The 19,186-nt window shown below is 44.0% G+C and overlaps 1 protein-coding gene across 2 annotated transcripts in view; it reads left to right on the top strand.

Annotated features, from left to right (window-relative positions):
* ASTN1 (astrotactin 1) overlaps nt 1-19,186 on the top strand; it is a 309,433-nt gene that overhangs the window by 234,824 nt on the left and 55,423 nt on the right. For both annotated transcript variants that reach the window (XM_025877937.2, XM_073900053.1), the window contains exons 15-16: nt 1,514-1,618; nt 3,832-4,020. In XM_025877937.2, the coding sequence (XP_025733722.1) occupies nt 1,514-1,618; nt 3,832-4,020 (294 nt within the window). The remainder of the gene's footprint in view (nt 1-1,513; nt 1,619-3,831; nt 4,021-19,186) is intronic.

The raw sequence follows: 19,186 nt of genomic DNA, 5'->3' as shown, positions 1-19,186 counted from the left end.
AATAGTTCCACAAAGCATGCACATTTATGCCCTAATGAAATGTGCCTTTGAGGTATGTGACTGGGGGGTTAATCCTGTAAAGTTCGAATTTCATTTATATGCTTTTAAAATTAACCTAAAGATGAAAAACCAGAGTATATAGTAGTATAACTGTTGTCACAAAGCTTAACGCCCTGAAAGAAGAATATTTGAAAGAAAAAAGGTACTGAAAACCTTCTTTTAGTTTCAAGTAACTTATCTTTGATTGCCCAAGATGAAATTTAAGCAATTGATTCCCTAAGCACCCCTTCTGACCTTTTTGCTTTTTGCCTTACCAATAATTATTCCTGTATGATTCACACCGAAATGGAAATTTGGCAGTTACTCAGCTAATTTGATCAGAGTTGACAAGCAGCTAATTAATCCCTCCCCCTCTTCATCCAGTTTATGTATTAAATTAGTTGATTTAGCCTGAAGGAGGCATGGGTCACAATGGCAGGATAATTCAGTAGGTATGTATTATTGCCATTATATTTATACACATTATACACATAATATTTATACACAGTATTATCTAAAGTTTCTATACATATTGCCATTCTATTTACCTATATACATATATACGCATTTACACACATGCATACCCACATATATTTATTCCTTTAACTTATACACATAGCAAACGTTAGGCATAGAAATGAAGCTAAAATTGGTTTTCCAAGCTTAGCAAGGTGATGACTAGAATTCAAACAGTATGCCACTCTTTCTCCACAGTGCTCAAGTAGGAATAGCCCATTTTAGCATGTCTAAGCAGCTACAGGGATGTGTTTGTTGAGAATGACTTTGGACAAGTACCTTGGCTTCTCAGTTCTCCCATTGGTAAAAGGGAAACCACAAATAAAGTGTCTATTACAGTGTCTGGCACATAGATGGCTGTCCCTACAGGGCCACCCTGCCCCTTAATGACTGAGTCACACTGACCCCGTCCCCCCTGGAGAGGAAGAAATCAGCATTATCAGCTTCAGAGTAATTAAAACTTAAATACTGAACACAAATCAGTTAAATGGGACAGAAAAATCAATGTTATCAGGTACGTGAGCTGAGTCAATTACTATAGCTATTAAAAAGAGTAGAACTCATGTGTGTTACAGGAAGCCTAGAGTTTCATATAAATTTACTAAGGGAATATTATAGAATGGTTAGAAACCCCACCCTGTCTCAGATACATCTGGAACTCCATCCTGGCTCCACCTGGTGGCCTGGGGCCCTTAAGCAAACACCCTCTCTGGGCCCCAGCGTCCCCGTTTATGAAGTGCAAATCATCACACCTATCTTGCAATGATCAAATGACTTCTTAGCAAAATGTCTGCCACAGGGGAAGGATTCAATAAGTGAGAGTTGTCACTGTGATTCCAGAAATTCTCTCCATCAAAGAACACGTTCTCGTTTTCTCACAATGACACCTGCTAACCCGGTAGACTTGGGACCTGTGAATCAATCGCGCACACTGAGCCCGCGTCTCCTCTGTCCCCAGGGATGGTGAACTTCAGTGAGGTGTCTGGATACCCCGTGTTGCAGCACTGGAAGGTCCGGTCTGTGATGTACCACATCAAACTCAACCAAGTGGCGGTCTCTCAGGGTGAGCACGGCAGCAAGCTGTCCCTCCCCCTGCTCCTGGGGCGTGGAGAGCCTTTCCAAGGGCACAAGCCTTTTATCCCATTGTTGCAGATACAGTCGAAAATCTAGCCACTTCGTGAGATACAGAACCTATTCACTCAGATTTCACCCTTAAGGGCAAACACCTGGAATCGGATCCTTGTCTAAAGATAGATTAAATTGCAAGTTTTATCTTGGACTATAGAAGTGATGAGAAGGGCAAGGCGGGGCCGCTGAAGATAAACACCTACTTTATCTTTCTTCCTGGGGTCACACAGTGTACAGAGAGGATATGCAAAAGCAGACTTTTTATAAATTGACAGAATAAAACCTTCCAAATGCAAAGAGCATCACTTAGACTTTTCATACAAAGAAAGAAATATGGAAAAAGAGCAAGAAAGAGGAGGGGGCGGGGAGGGGATAGAAAACAGCTTTTATGGTCCCTAAACAGCAAGTGAGTGAAATATAGATAGACGATAGGCAAGAGAGCTAGATACCTAATAAGTTAAGGAACAGTGAATTCCAAAAACCAGGACAAATTGATCCAGAACAGTGAGGCGCCTTGTACAAGTATTCTTTACATTTGAGTGGTAAATGCCTTGAATCAAGTTTTTCCTAGCACTTAAGCCATCCTAATGTGCAATTTGCAGAGGGGAAAATTAGTTGCTACAAATAAGGCCTTAATGCAGGTATGCTTCTCCATTTCAACTCATCCCCTTGGACTAGGAGAACCTTACTCAACTCCTTCCTGTGAAGCTAGCTAAAGAATGTACCAGATGGGAATTTTATGCTTTAGAGTCTGGTTTCTCTGTGTTGGATGAGAAGGTAACTAGAGCCAGATGATACTGTTGGCATGGGATGACAAGACAAGGAGAGGGATCTTCAGGTCAGCAACAGGGAGGTGGAGCCTCAGCACCGATAGGAGAGAAATAAAAATAGGGGGCAGGATTATAAAGAGGAAGCGAGACATACTTACGAAAGGTAAAGCTTTATGCATAGGGAAAGAAAATGCATTAAGGATGTAGAACATTTCCATAGGACACAAGGGCACTCAGAACTCTGTTTATTTTAACCTGAAAGAGTTCTCGGCAAGAAGGGATTGGGATGGGGAATCTTACTGAAGTAAACTCTGCTGGCACAGAAAAGCCTCGAAAGAACGAAGCAGCTCCTCATTCTAGGAAGACGTAGCGGTGGAGACTCTGCCCCGTTCACATGCTGAGCCTGCTCCCGGCACAGGTGTTGTGCGCACTGGGGCTTAACAGTGGGATTGTCACTGCTGCCATGTGCCTTTCAAAGCCATCCGAGACACCACAGGTGATGTGAACTTCTGCACTCGGGCTCTCATGCCCGGGCCAGGCTCTGCCTTGTCCTGATAGGACACAGGTGTGTACACAGGAAGGCTAACTAAAACTGGCCAGGTTCAGAAGGTATTGGATTTGGAAAATTTGTCATGGGCTATCCTTCCGACCAGTATAATTCTCCTCAACAGGAAAAGCAAATCTATGGAGATTTGGCAGGGGAGGCGGGAGGGGGGCGAGCAGAATTGCCAGCTCCCTGTCCATATACTTTTGATTTTCTGAAATAAATATAAGCAGTATATGAGTGACTTTCTCACTCCTCTTCTTCCATTGTCTTCCCAATACCAGTGTCTATGTCCAGAGGCAATATTCTACTTCCAGACATTCTTTTGGTCACTACCCACGGTTAGAATACACTTTTTTTACACCGTGACCTTGAAATATGCACACTCCCACATACACACAATGGAAATTTGGTGAAGCAGGACTTCATTTTACGATGTGAAATGTTCTTTGCTGGTATTTGTGTTTCTATTTTGGACTATGCTATTCTTTTTTTTTTTTTTTTGAAACGCCATTATTTGAGCTCATTAAATTGATTTAAGGTCATGACTTACGATTTGAAAAAGAAAAAAGTAACATTGACTTAAGCAGGGAGTTAGATTTGGCAGTGTTCTGCCTGCACGAAGTTAACAACATAACCAACTGGCCTGAGAGATTCTGAGGAGCGAAAATGTCTGATTTGGCTAACTGGAAACGTTCAGCTGATAGGTCCAGCCAGCTCTCCAGCATCGCTTTGGGCCACACGGGCGCTTCCGCTTTAGAGGCCGAATGGCCCAGGAATCCAGGTACCCACCCTGTGAGTCCTCACTTACTCTTGGGTGATGTTTCTCCATAGCCCTCAGCAATGCGCTCCACTCCCTGGATGGGTCTACATCGCGTGGGGATTTTGTGGCCTTGTTGGACCAGTTTGGCAACCATTACATCCAGGAAGCTATCTATGGCTTTGAGGAGTCCTGTTCCATCTGGTACCCAAACAAGCAGGTGCAGCGGCGACTCTGGCTGGAGTATGAGGACATCAGCAAAGGTGAGTGATGAGCTCACCAGCGGATTCTACACCCCGTGCAGGTATGGCTGTCTAGGTGCGAATCATGGGACCAAACCAAAGGAGTCTGTTGGTGAAGGACTAATAATTCAGAGGTTGCCTCAATGCTCTGTGCGCATCCTTAAAATTGCCAAGGTTGGGGTGTTTGGGGAAACGTTAGATACAGGATGGGGTCAAAAGTGTATGGTCACTGTGTTAGTTATCATGGACAGAGTCCTCTAAAGGTTTTTACCAGGCCCCATGCATTCTGCTCTCATAGCAAGGGCAAAGCGTTCGACTGTTCTTGTGGAACAGGGGAGAAGCAGGAAAGTGTCACAGTCTCCCCCTCTATGTCCTGCCTCCGCCCTCCCTGGCTGGCAACCCCTTCCAATAACCACAGAGCAAACCTCTTCTCACTCTCTCCTGATTTTAGGCGCATTTTTTTCCCCACTGATTTGTGCTAAGAGGAAATCTCCATAGGCTCAAGTGTTTATACAGCTCTGGATAACAGCCTTACAAATAAATCTTTGTCCACTGTTGGATAGCAAGTTAGTATTCAGTCCAAGTACGTATAAGAAATTGGAATTATTCAAACCTTCTGAATTCACCTTCTGGTATGGGAGGAGTACTGGCTGGCAAATATGTATTCTGATCAACCAAGACTGATGTAGAATTGCCATTCATGGAATTTCTTCTGACTTACCCTCGTAGCATTCTGATGAGGCCAAGTTATGGATGTGTGAGTTGCTAAAGGGCAAGCGATGAAATTAGTGCAATGGAAACTCAAGAAGTAGGTCATCCTAAGATTTAATGATCAAGAGTCCCTCTGCAATGAGGGACCCTCTGTGTCAGCAATGCTGCGGTGGAAAATTTGCCCCCATGCCTGAGATGCTCTTGACTGTCTAAGCTCCATACAAATTTCTGTTTTGTCTTGCTCAAGAGGTTAGCAGAGGCACGAGGCCCTCTCTTGCGGCGGGGCATTTCCTTCCAGAAGAAGCAAGAGGCTTGTGTCTGGGCTCCAGTTGTTGCAGGCATTTCCCTCCAAGCCCTGATTCCCCTAAACTCAAAGACGCAATCACAGGCTTCTAGTAGCCTTTCAAACTTCCGTCTCTGAAAATTCTGTTCTGATTCCAATTTGCCAAGAAAGGAGTGTCATGTAAGCAAATGTAGATAAGGCCAGTTCCAGCTGGCGAAGCTTTCTTACATTTCTATGCCAGAGCTTAGTGATTGAACCAAAAGGCTAATTCCTCCCGTTTCTGTTTGCCAGGGGTTCAGGGATGGCCAGGTTCTGGGACTGCTGGGGAATGAGTCTGACCTTCCCCAGAACCCCTGGTTCTATTCCTTGCTTCTATCCCGAGGGTTGCAGCATCCTTGAAGTTCAACACTGAGCCCAGGAGGGAGATGTATCCATGACCTTGGCACTGTGCCCTCCCCACGTTGATCTCAAGCCATTCTTACCAAGGAGGAGTTCATTTTGTCACACTCCCTCTGGTGACTTTAGTTCTCCTAAGTATTCTGTATACAACCCTTTGCCTGTTATTGATCTTAGAAGATACTCGAACATTTTGATATGTCTATTTAGATCTCTCTCAGTTGTCCATGTATACCACCACCCCCCTCCCAGCTCTTACTCTGTGTCACATAGAGTTTCTCCCTTTTCTTGTTTGGTCTGCTTAGTACTCTTAAATGGTTTTCTCCTCCCTAGGCGCTAATTTCCTTTTCTTCCAAAAGCGTGAAGTATGCTAACTGATGAAGACTTATAAATACATAAAACAAAGGAAGATTTTCTTCCACTTTTCTGCACTCTGAGAGGATTGCTCCAGAATGGGATTTATACACTAGTGGTGACAACATGACATAAAAGTGACATCTTGTTGGACTCGAGTCCTTTGATGATATGTTCTTGCCTGCTCTGACTTTCAAAACCTTCTAGTGAAAAGGGTTCCTCTGTTATTTATTTTTGCACCTAAAATTGCTCACAGATTGAATAGGAAAGGAGGCTTGTTAGGGGTGAAATGAAGTAGAAAATACACAGGACTTACAGGTTGGGTCTCTTGGCATTGGTCGGGTGACTTTTGCTTAGTTCACTGTCGGGACCTCATCTCTAATGCCTTCTGTGGTTCCTTCCAGCTCTGATAGTTTGTGAGCCCCTCTTTATGTGAGCACCTTTGTCAGGCACTAGAGTCAAGATTGTCCTCTTCTCTCCACAAGTCACTACAAAATCTCTCAAAGGTAGGTTCCATGCCTTCCTCAACTTTAACTTCCCAGGGTCTGACACAGAGCGGGGCATATGGTAAGCCCCCAACAGGTGTTTATTGTGGTTATTGGTGGTGGTGGGAGCAGGGGTGGTGGCAGCTGTGGGAATGGTAGGAAAAGCCCTTCTGATGGCGGCAACTTGCCAAGTGGGTTTGATTACAGACATGCAGAGTGCTCTAGTTCTGCCTGACTGATGAACACTCACAGATGGATATTTTTGGCCAGATCCTCAGAAGGCAGCCTTCCATCCATCATGCACTTATTTGTCATACTACCACTATATGGTTTGGCCATACCAACATTTAGGAACATCTGTCTTTCAGTAAGTCTGACTGAAGCCTATGAAAAATAAACTTCCATTTCCATTGCTTAAGATTAGCCTCTCTTATTTATTTTTATTTATTTATTTTTTTTACAGAGCAAATAAGGACTATCAGAACTGAAATTTTCCAACCTCCCCTCTCTCCACTGCTAACCTGACTTTTATCTGCTCTCATTGTTCTTTGCCCTCATGCCTCAGAAAATGTAATGAGTTCCTTCCTCTTCAGGCTAAACTCTCCACCTGTACAGCAGCCTCTACCCCTGTCTGCTTCCTCTTGGACCCCACTCACTCATTCAATAGCGTCTTCGTCTTTCATCTTTACAACCCTTCAACCACTTGAGTTATCCCTCCGCCAACCTTCTATCTTCCCCCCGAATAATAGTTTTATAAACATGCGACTCTTTTACCACTGTTACCTTTCAACATATTACCACCAAACTTCCTGAGCCAGTAGTTTATGCATCTTTTCTCTACTTCCTCAACTTCTTTTCACTCTTCAAATTATTATTATTTGCTTTTCAACTCCTTTCATTCTACAGAAATAGCTCTGGAGAAGGAAATCAAGGGCTTCCCAATCAGAGATTCACTTTTCTATTCGGTGATCGTTTTATCTATGTCAGCTGAAGAATTCGTCCCTCTTGACCGGGTCTGTCTTTTCAAAAATTCTCTCTTCCCTTGATGTCCCCGATTCTATTCTCTCCAGATTCTCTTCATAAATCTTTGGCCTTTATTTCTCATTCCTTTTTCCCTTTATTCCTCTAAAGAAATCATTTACATTTTGCTTATTTTCCAGAATTTCATCTGTAATGTTCAGCTCTTCTTCACTGTTGCTGGGGGATTCTTTTCTATGTCCACCTCAACCTCCATCTCTAATCCTTCCCTTGAGACTCAAGACCTCATTTTCCCTTGAGTGTGGAGCATTTCTACCTGGGTATTCTGCAGGGACATCAGTGGTCTCCATCTTTTTTCTCTGTATCCACTAGTGGATTTGTTCACTACGTTGAGGGGTCACCACACAAAATGAGGAGTCCTTCTAGAGGCTGTCCTCCCTCCATCCTCCACGTTCACCCATTTACAACGTGCTGTTCTTTCTACCACCTAAATACTTCTCCAACAGGTATCTTCTCCTGTCCATTTCCCAAAGTTGTATGAGTTTACAGTATCAGCTTCCATAAGAACTGAAACTGCTTCCTCATGTGTCTCCTTTTCTTCGGTTTCCTGCCATTCTCGTCTATTCTGCATGACAGTTATCTTCTTACAATGCCACTTAATCATATGACTCCTCAGCTCGAAGCCCTTCATTAAGTCCCCCTGCCTTCCCAACATGAGCGTGACCTCGCTCCCTGTGTTAGTTTCCTAGGGCTGCTGTAACAAACCGCCACAAACTAGGTGGCTTCAAAAAATATAAATGTATTCCCTGACTCTTCTGGGGGCCAGAGGTTCAAACCCAGTTTCAATGGGCTAAACTCAAGGGGTCAGTAAGCTAGCTCCTTCTGGCGGCTCTAGGGGAGAATCCCTTCCTTGCCCCTTCCAGCTTCTCAAGACCACCTGGGTTCCTTGGTTTGTGGCCATCTCCTCCATCTTTAAGGTGCGTCACTGATCTCTGAGTCACCCAGCTTGTCTGCCAGGACTCTTCCTGCCTCCTCTTTCTTATAAGGACCCTTGGGACTACACTGGGCCCACCCAGATAATCCAGGATAATCTTCCCATCTCAGGAGTCTTCATTTAAACATATCAGGAAAGTTCCTTTTGCCATTCACACGTTCCAGAGATCAGGCCCTGGGCATCTTTGGGAGCCATTATTCAGCCTGCCAAGCATCCTCTACTCTGATACGAGGTGGCTTGCTCTCAATCCCAAGCCCTTGCATTTGCTTGCAGACGGTGGAAGGCCCAGGGCCTCCCTCCCTGCCCCAGTCTAAGGCCTTGGATATGCTCTAGTCTCTACCACTAAGCTTCCGTCTCACGCAGAAATTGACTCTTGGGTCCCAGTCTTGTCTCCTCATGGGGTTCTCTGTTTTTCCCCTTTCTTAGGTGTCTGTTCAGTTGCCTAATGTCTGGGAGGATTTCCCTCTCTTCTTAGCTCCTTAGAATCAGCAAGTTTGTCTTCCTGGCTATGATTACCATTTACAATTAAGTGATACTCTGTCCCAGTGTCAGGCCCCAGGTCTGGGTCCAGGGTCAATGTTTGGAAGAGGGCTTTGATCCTTTGCCACACCCCAGAGCCTATATGCCTGTGCTTCCTTGTTGTCTATTCTCCCTCCATTCTACCATCCCCTCCTTCCTGCTCGTCCAGACGAGGGAAGCTCCCATGCCACCCCATCCACCACACCTCCCTTGACGCTCCAGGCGGAGGTCTTCGCTGCCTCTCCCAGCCCCTTGTATCTATCCCTTGGCAGCGCTCTTCCCGTTTCCCTCTGTTGTCATTGCCCTGCATGACTGTCTCCTGTGATAACAGATTGGACAGCACTTACCATAGTTCTCTCCTTTTTTTTTAGTTTAACAAGATGATTTATTTAAAAAATTCAAAATGTGTAAAACAGAACAAATGAAAAATAAATCTTCCTCCCACTCTTACTTCCCGGTGATCGAGTTCAGCTCCCCAGAGGCAGCTGGGCAGCCATTGCTACCAGTAGACTGTGTATCCATCCAGACATATTCTATTCCTAGCCATTTGGAAGTGAACAAAGCAAACTGCAGAAGAGTAGATATATTAGGGTCTCATCTGTTTTAAAAACTATATTTATAAATATATGCCAATACACACATATAAATATATATATATAATCTTCTAGTCTCTCACTAAAAATATGTCTATGGATGTGTGTATACAATATGTATATGTATATATACATAAAATATATAGAGAGAGAAACATATGTATATAATCTCAAAATAGCTTTATTTGTGTATATATATACATATATATATATATATATATATATATATATATATATGAGAACAAATTGTCTGTTTGCTCCAAGATTAGGGCTATGGGGTAGAGAGTTTTATTTTTTGTACTAGAAATTTCTGTATTGCTTTTCCCACAATAAGCCTGTGCCACTTTTACAATCAAACCCTTTTAACACATTGAAAAAATATATTCTGCAAAGTTTGTGTTACCTTGAGTGAAGACTTACAAAGTTGACTTAAAAAAACCAAACCAAAACCAAAACAAAGCGTACAATTATTACCCACAGAGAGCTGAACTTTGGATAGAAATCTGGGAGGAAGTGCAAAACAATATCATGTCTTATTAGTATTTGCGTCTTCATCCCTGACACCGTGCCTGGCATATAATTAGCATCCACTGTTTTGGAAGGAATGAATTTTTTATTTTGTTCTTACTTCAGAAGAAACTAATAAAGAGCTATAGATCTGTAGATTCCAAAGAAGTGACCAAAACAAAAAAAGGGAATCTTCTTCAAATAAGAACTTCCAAGGGCTTAATTTTAATCTACCACCTGACACACTAAGCACAATACATTTTCTTTCCTTCTCTCTCTCTCTCTCTCTCTTTTTTAATACTCCGTTCAGGAGTGGATTTCCTCAGGGCTTTCTTCCTTTCCTTTTCCAATACCACTTTCATTGTTATTTCAGATCTGACCTTTGTCATTATCTTTTCTTGCCGTTGCCTTTGGTGCACATCAGGGAAGTTGTCCGGGTTGACAAGTGGCTATCAGGAAACTTCTTTTCCGCAGCACTTTCTAGTCCATAATCCACTAGATTTTTGCTCGTTTGTTTGTTTCTAGCCCGTTGCCTCCTTTCCATGGGGAAAGCTAAGAAGAACAGTTTTCTCTTCTTCCATGATACAAAGCTGAGGGTTTTTTTCTTTTTTTTCTCCGTAAGATGACCCTCTAGCTCCAAGAAGTCTTAAGTCAAATTAGAGGCAAAGGAAGAAGTAAGCCACCTAGACGGCATTGTATTTCTACCACACAGGACGCCACGTTTTCCACTTTCCATCGATTTTTTTTTTTTTCCACTTTCCATCAGTTTGGTTTTGGGTGGATAGAGCCCAAGACGGACTCCATTGGTCCCTCTCCCCAGAATAATGAATAGATCTCTGCTATGGCTGAAGCAGAAACAATAGCTGGATCAGCAGTCATCCTTCTGAGCCTGACCTGTGAGTGCTGGTCAGCAGAGACCCAGTCTTGTGCACTTGATGGTGCAGTTCGTAGGCTGACATACATATTTGTGGTAAATGGCATAAAAATCTGATTAAGTTCAGGAACGCAACATAGAAATCCAACAAAGAGTAATAACTTACCTTTCTATTATGTTTTGTGTTTTACAACCCTAGGGTTGCAAGCCAACTCCAAAGGCTCTTTTTATGCACGTTTACAACAATGAAGTTAGCACTCCAGTGGCAAAGCAATTATGGCATATAGCTATTTTCTTTATATGATTAATTCATTCATTCCTCAAACATTTGCTGAGGGCCTGCTATACGCAAAGGCCTGTAGTGAGCAGAGAGGGACTTTAGGGTTAGAGGAAATAGCTGCTCTAAGGCTTTCCCAGGCAGACAGGCCTGGAGAAGGTGCTGCTGAAGCTGAGCCTGGTGGTCTCATAAACAGAGGCTCTGAAAAGGAGCTAAGCTTTCCGAAACATATGGGTGAGGTTTAATTTGAATCTTCAAGTCCCTAGGCTCTGATGCAGAGTCCAGAGTAAACTGGATCTGTAGGCTGAAGGAAGACATCATTATGAATAATCTTACCAAACAGCATGTTATATACCTTTACTCATTGAATCCTGAAGTCTTACCCTCCCTATTTTATGGATAAGGAAATCAAGTCTCAGAAAGCTTAAATAACTTGCAGGTAGACACATAACTAGTCAGGGGCAGAACCGGGACAAGAAGAATGCCTTGACCTCCTGAGATATATTGGGGACGACTACATGCCGTTTTGCCTGCCAATGGCACGAGAAGAGATTAAAGTAGGAAGGTAAGTTAACAAGATGGAGGTGGGAACAAGACATAAATGAAGCCATGCTACTGGTCTAAGATGAACTCAACAAGGCCAGATGTCACCCCTGGTTAGATTTCATAGTGGATCCATGGCCTTTTTCCCCTTGAGTTTCCTGGATTTTTGACTGTGGGATTTGGGGGCCATGATCAGTGATGATGGCACAGTTGCTGGAGTCGTTTTTATTTCCCTATATGGCAGCGTTCCTCAAAATTTAATCGTGCATATGTATCACCTGGGATCTTGTTAAAATGGACATTCTGATCCAGTAAGTCTGGCTGGGGCCCGACATTCTGCATGTCTGACAAGGTCTCACTTGATGCCAATGCTGCCAATCCAAGAGCCCATTTTGAACAGGAAGGTGATAGACTTGTCTCAAAGATGAACAGGGAATGGGTTCCCTCATCATCTTTGTCCTGTCCAATGCAGAAACTTTAATGCTGGAGCCACGGCATGGTGGCCTCAAGGGGTATGTCCTGGTGTCATCCCCACAGACGAGTGTCACAGATAAGAGGACTAGACTGAATGGTTTTCACTCTGGACCAGGACTTTTCTCTGATTAAGCCATTGATCGGTAGGCTTGTGTGCAGAATTGAACAGTCTTAAGCCCTCAGGCACTGAAGGGAATTGGAAACATGCCAGCAATCAGGGCTAAAGGTGATAAGCTGATTTTTCTAAACTTTGTACTGTAGGCAACACTCTTCTCATCTTACTGTCTCAAGCATTCTCTACGGTTTTGTTTTTTTTTTAATTAGTATTCAAGGGGCTTCCATTTTTTTTCTTGTGGAAACCACTAATGGTTATAGCGTTTCATATTTTAACATAGGGCTAGCATTTTAGTTAATGGGACAATTGTGGTAGTGATGCCCAATTCCTTTCATATAATTATGGGCCTGACGAGAGTGACATATCATGCATGCACATACAATTTAGTAGTTAATTATATAGTATTCTGGATTATTTTCTACTCCAGACATGTAAGCTTTGCCCTCACAACTTGATCGATTGCTTCTTGGAAGAGGGTTTACCCATTCATTTAGTTAACACCTTCTATATCTAAACATTGGTCTGGGCACTGGGCATTTAATGATGAATGACACAGAAAAGTTTCCTGCTTTTACGGAGCTTATATCCTAGTGAAGAGAGACAGACAGTGGCAGGTAACAAATAAATGAAAGCAATAATTCTAGATATAATTATATCTAGATAGAGATAATATCTAGATAGAGATATTATGAAGAAACTGAAACCAGATGATGTGATAGAAGTTGGCTGCAGGATTGGGAGCTGATTAAGATGGCGGCCGCAGAAAGGCCTCAGTGATGGTGATAAGGGGGTGAGGTTGAGCTAAGACCTGGAGAAGACAAGAAGGAGCTGGGACAGAACCATCCAGGCAGAGGAAATAACAAATGCAAAGGGTTCATAATTTTTTTTAATTCTCATAGTTTCTAGCATAATGCTTCCAGTAAGGTCTATAAATTTACTTGGTAAATACCAGACTGATACCCAATAGGACTGTGCAGAAGAGATGAGCCTGTATTCTCTGATGGCAGATGAAGAGGAGAAAGCCTACTTTCTCCAAACTTGTTCTGTTTCCTAGATTCAGCAAGCTGAGATAGGACCAATGTGTTTACCCATCCTCTTGTTTTAAAACTTTTAATTCCAGTATAGTTAATATATAGCGCTATATTAGCCCATCTTCTTATCCAGCCTGTAGATCAGTGCTCAGGTGGGATGGCTGTGGTGATATAGACCCAAGAGAAATAAGCATAAGGCACAATACGTATATCTACCAGCACTTTTATCTCAGTGTTATGTGCTCTACTCCACAACTGATAGTTTCTCTCTGAAAAAAAAAAATGTTGGAAGTAAATTTGCAAGACAGATGGTGATACAAAGGGACATTCCACATCAAATGTGAAAATCTGAACTCAACATCACTTGGGGCTTTCATGTCTTTGGGGATGAGAGACTTGTTTCTTAAGTGGTAATACGTCGCTATTGCCCATCTTACTCTAAGGTGGCATGTTGAGAGATAGAGCACTGGGTGGGGAATCCAGAGACCTGGGTTCTTGGTCTCAGTTGAGCCATTAGCCAGATGGCCTTGGGTCAATTACTTAACCCTCTTCAAAATAATCTCACCTGTATGATAACGAACCTGAATTAGATGATACTTAGAATTCCTTCTACTTCTAATGTTCTGTGACTGTACCCTCGGCCAGTGATTTCTACTTCTGATAACAGAATATAATAATGCCTGGCTCATGGCTAAATAGGTTAATTCAACTGATGTGGAAGGAGTTAAGTGTAGTTGTTTGTAGCAAATGTTTAAAGTCAGGCAGATTTGCATCAAATTTTTTTTTATCTGTGACTCTGACGAAGTTTCCATAATGGCTGTGAGCCTCAATTTCCATGTCTGTAAAATAGGGCTATAAGTATTTATCATAGAAGTGAGGATTGGGTAAAGATTGAATACAGTAATTATATATGAAGCACAATGTCTAGCATTCTGTAAGTAAGTGTTCAATGAGCTGTGAGTCTCACTATTGTTATTACTATTATTATTAGAATTATTTTAATAAATTTGCAGTTCAGCTTATTATTTTTTGAACAAAATAGTAACTGATAAAAATTTCAAAGTGATATCAATAAAACTTGCCCTAGGTAAATTCGCTCTTCATGGAAACACTGATGTATATTTTACGAGTCACAAATCACCTACTAACCAGGCTAGTGGAACAGGGGGCCCAAATCTTCATTCCAAAAATCAGGGTCCACATCACATCCTTTGGCAACCATTTTCAGTTCCAGTTGTAGTCCCTTTGCTGGGAAAAGATCAGGAAATAAGCACAATTTCTCCCACCCGTATGAGAGGGATTTTTTTTTTTTTTTTTGATGGGGGTAGGTGGATGAGGGCTGTAAGAATGTGCTCTCTGTGGAAAAGGATCCCTGGGGAAGCCTTTTTGATAAGCAGCCGGGGTGTTTCTGCCTTTTAAGTGCAAAAGAGCTGTCAGGTGCATTCCACAAAGGGGGGAAAATTCATGAATGTGTCCAGTTGTACCAACCTTCCCTTTTACCTGCGATTCAAAGCCTCTGCCGTCTGGCTCCATTGCCTGCATGAAGATGCAGACGCAAATTCGTCTGGGCCCCCGGAGTGGGGGTGGGGTGGACGCTGGTCCTATCTACAGCTACAGTTCCAACATAAGTGGATGATGTTGGGGCCGAGAGAGAACTTGTTAGCAGTTTCCTGTTCTTGTTAGACCCCTCTCCTGTCCTGATTTCCATTGACAGTCTGCTGTCAAGGAGCATCGACGCATCTCTGGGTTCGCACCCCATGCCTACCCCATCTCCAGCAATGTGTAACACCATGCATAGCGTCTAGCAGTCGGTCAGTCAATATCGATGGAACGAATACGTGAGTGAATGCCATACTTTTTCTCTTCCTCCCTTTCCAAGGGAAATGACAACATATTGTCTGAGATAGCCTCTCCTTGAACACCTTGCCCCCGACGCCCTTGGCACCAGCCCATCTTTTCATCATCCCTCCTCCTTATCTCCAGGTTTGAGTGTTTTGTGGGTGTCAGGCGGGGGGATAATGTCATGTGTTGTGGAGTTTGGCATTAGAAGAATAGACTAGACAGGTGCTTGGGTGGCTCAGTCGGTTAAACGCCTGCCTTCAGCTCAGGTCCTGATCCCAGGGTCTTGGGATCGAGTCCCACTCCCTGCTCAGTGCGGAGTATGCTCCTCCCTCTCCCTCTGCCCCTCCCCAGCTTGTGTTCTCTTTCCCTCACTCTCTGTCTCAAATAAATAAAATCTTAACAAAAAGAAGAAGAAGAATAGGCTAGACATTAAAGCCAAATGATCAGCACAAGGTAAGACTAGGATTAAATACTAGGAAGTGGAGTAAATCTATGTGTGGACCTCCAATTTGTGAGAGTTATTCCAAATTTCTGGCTACCAGTTAATGTTCTAGGAGCCAATAACAGCCTTTCTTTGACCACTTTTCCTGACACTGCCTTTCTTTTACAAAGCAAGTCAGAAAGTTTTCTTGGTGGGGGGGGGGGGATATGTGTCAGATAACTTGGGCTTAAACGGAAACACAAGACATAAAACCATTTTTACCTAAACCAACAAATCATCAAACTCCATTCATCTGAGCTTATCTGTTTGGCTACTAGCCATTTCTGGTTCATTCCTAATTTCCTCTGTTGTCAGAGACGGTCTTCCCGAATCTCATGGAACTCTTGGGAAGTTGTTTCAATTATTAGAAGGTATAAGTTAAAGAGAAAATTTAAAAATACATTAGAAAAACTAATGTCAAAGTAATCAGCAAGAAATGGATCAGGTAAGTAATTAATTAAAAAAAAAATGAGAGTAGTTGACATCATTTTCAGACCTGGCCCCAAGTGCCAGCTAAACTAGAAAGTACAGATGATTAATGCTACAAAAGACAGAGGCTCCAGGATACGTCATTTCTTTCTCCATTACCGATGAGGGGAAGAGAGTTCTATGATCAGATCAACTTCCCTCTTAAAAATTCCCAAGTACACTTTGACTTTACTCCCAGTAAGTTGCTGCCGGCAGAGTCAGTGACATGCAGACCTCAGTTTAGCAGCATCTCGAGGGAAGGCTGAGTTCCTTTGCAAGGTACCGATGTTTATGCATTCATTCCGAAATGTGCACTGATCGAGTGTTTCCTGTAGACCAGGCACAGTGCTAGGCATCAGGAGTACGGTGGTTAATCAAAGAGGGCTCCTAACCCACTGTGGAATTCTAGATGTTGAAGTAAAGCCTGACTGTTTCCTCTGCCTGCCAGCCTTTCTTTACCTCTTCTCTCCTTGCGTTTGGTGAGTCAGTATCTGTGGGACAGCACGGGAGAGCCCTCAGGGGGGACCCACAGAAGAGGCGAAGGAAGCCATTGCCAGATCCGGAACACACTTTCCACCTTGAGAGTTTATCCCGTTCCATGCAGGCTTAATGCACGTTCTGTCAGCTACCAAGGAGTCCGTGCCGATGGCGGCAGCTCTCCCGAGGCGTCTGGGACATGCTGAACGAGGGAAACACAGGGACACGTGTGGAGAGCTTTCAATGAAAGACTCCTCGCAACATCAAGGGCTTCTGGGGAGAGATGCTGTTGGGCTAGACTGGGCCCTTTCCTAAGAAAGGAACAGGCAGCTTGGCTCAGTCGTCACCACACAAGACCCACCGACTTGATCAATCTGCCAAGGGACAGTGTTCATTGCACTTAGTTAGAAGGTGACCCCACAAGAGCCCTCCGTCTAGGGGAGTTGCAAAATCAAGCGGGTCCAAAAAGACCTTAAAGAGTTTTTGTTTTTGCTGATTAAAAAAAAAAATTAACAAAGCAATAAAGAAAAAGAAAAGGGGAAAGAAGCATTTCCTCAGCTCCATTTCTCAGTAAATCTGCCAGTTAAGATATGTGCTTTGTAGGTGAAATGCGAGTGCCAGTGACAGGGAAAAACCACCTAATCAGGTAAACCAACAGCCCAGACCCCTCTGACATTTTTCAGGTTCCTTGGGGTTTTTCTGTAGTCGGCTGATTCCACAGGGGCGGCTCATGAAGTCACTCTTCGTGTGTGCTTCTGCTGCCTGTGCTGACAGCCGGGGCCCCTCCCATCAATTTATTACAAATCCAGTCGATGACTGTGCTAATTGGTTCCATATATATTGATGTGTTGGGGGCCTTTATGACTTTATGTATTTTTATTCGGTCGGCTCTGCCTCCTCCCTCAGAGAGCAGGGAACTCGGCCCATTTCTTTGCAACTCCCCATAGATGTTGCTGTAGATTCTGCTCACAGTGGGCTCACATTCCATATTGATAAGAGTAGTGTGGATGAGGGTATCAGGAGACCCCAGCCTCCTGGCTTTCCTGGCCCCTGCATCCTTTTACAGGGGCTGAATAGAAAGGAGATGTTATCCCTTCAAACTGCCCACAGTCTCTGTCTTCAAGGGTAATTAATGTGTTGGGACTTTATACGACTATGTATCCTGCATTCGCTGGGCAGGTAAAGGTCATTCGTGATCGACAGATAAACATCAAAGCAAATTGAAACCCCAGAAAAATCTCCCCTATAATTCCATCACCTATTTTTTTATGCTTTCATTATGTTTTTTTTCATCATTATTGAGTCTCCACTTTGTGCAGGTGTTGGGCAAACAACATGGTAGGAAGGACAGGAAACCTGCTCTCATGGAGGAGACTATAAACCAGCAAATGAGGAGTAAACAAAGTATCAGGAACTTTGCTAGGAGGGTAATGCGGAAGGGGCCATGACAACAGGTGCCAGAGGCAGTGCCCACGTGAGAGAGAGCCGTCAGGGAAGGTGTGCATGGGACACCTTTGCTGAGCTGTGGAGAGGAGCTGGAGGAAACACATCACAGAGGGGGAATGGCCAGTGCAAGGAGGTGGGGAAGCATAGTGGGGTCGGAGCCGAATGAACAAGGAAGCTGCAGCCTGGCTAGAGGCTGGAAAGGCTGAGGGTGGCCATGCAGAGCCACAAAAGCCCCAGCTGGTCTGCTGGAAAGGAAGCCACTGAGGCCAATGCCCGGGTCACATGGATGATATGCTGGGATCCCTCCTGCACTGGGGGGAGAATAGCTTCAGGGGAGGCCGGAGTGGGCACAGGGACACCGGAAAGAGACCTAAAACAGTAACCCAGGCAATGGACAGGGAGCGGAAAGAACAGAGCCAGGTTTGTTTGTGGAACAGAGAAGCTTGAGGACAGGGGTGTCTGGGGGAGAGTGGAGGAGGGTGGGAGGAATCGGCATAATTCCCAGATATTTGCTTGAGCGGCTGACTCTGCCAAAGTACCATTTACAAATTAAGGGGTGGGCAGCACGGGATGGAACAGATTGGGGGAGGTTGGGGAATAAAGAGATGCATGCAGACTTGTTGATTTTGAGCCTCCATAGGCACATCCAAGTGGAGTCCAGTAGGCTGTTGGACAGGCAGATCTGGAGCTCAGAGGAGAGGTCAGTGCTAAGAGATGCAAACCTGGGAGTCGGCAGAATTCAACCGGTATCTAAAGCTTTGGGATGAATGAGCTCACCTGGGGAGGATGACTGGGAAGAGGAGGGGGCCCAGGACGAAGGCCTGAATGGCTCACGGGTAGAGAGCGGGTAGAGGTGGCAGGTGGAGAGGAGCTCAGCAAAGGGGACTTTGAAGGAGGCACCAGGAGGTGGGGGGATCAGAGGGACACTGTGGCAAAGAAGAGAGCAGGCAGATGTGTTTTGTCCTGCTGAGCAGGGAGGGGGATTAGCGGACAAACATCATTGCCCTGTTCCCTTAGAGAATCATAACATATTATCACCGCAAAGGCCCTGAAAAATCATTATAATGGTAACTTACAATGATTAATATTTCACATACACCGTATTTCTCAGCACTTCATGACGGGAAGAGGTAGGTTACATATGATGATCCTGTTTGGTGAAGGGTCTTTTGTGAGCTATTCTCAGTAACTCTGAATTGGAAAACCAAGAAAGGCACCTTGCAAACCAGAGCTGTGTCCCTCGAGGTATCTGCAGGGCGCATGTATCATCCCAGATCCTCGTGGTGCTGAGCTGGAAGAGCATTCCCCACTGGGGACATCTGCCTGCAGACCATGTGCC

Source organism: Callorhinus ursinus, unplaced genomic scaffold (genome assembly GCF_003265705.2).
Source record: "Callorhinus ursinus isolate GAN/ISIS: 27379988/994484 unplaced genomic scaffold, GSC_fseal_2.0 scaffold13, whole genome shotgun sequence".
NCBI classification, from domain to species: domain Eukaryota; kingdom Metazoa; phylum Chordata; class Mammalia; order Carnivora; family Otariidae; genus Callorhinus; species Callorhinus ursinus.
The sequence above is the reverse complement of the archived record's forward strand: the minus strand, read 5'-3'. Positions and strand labels throughout refer to the sequence as shown.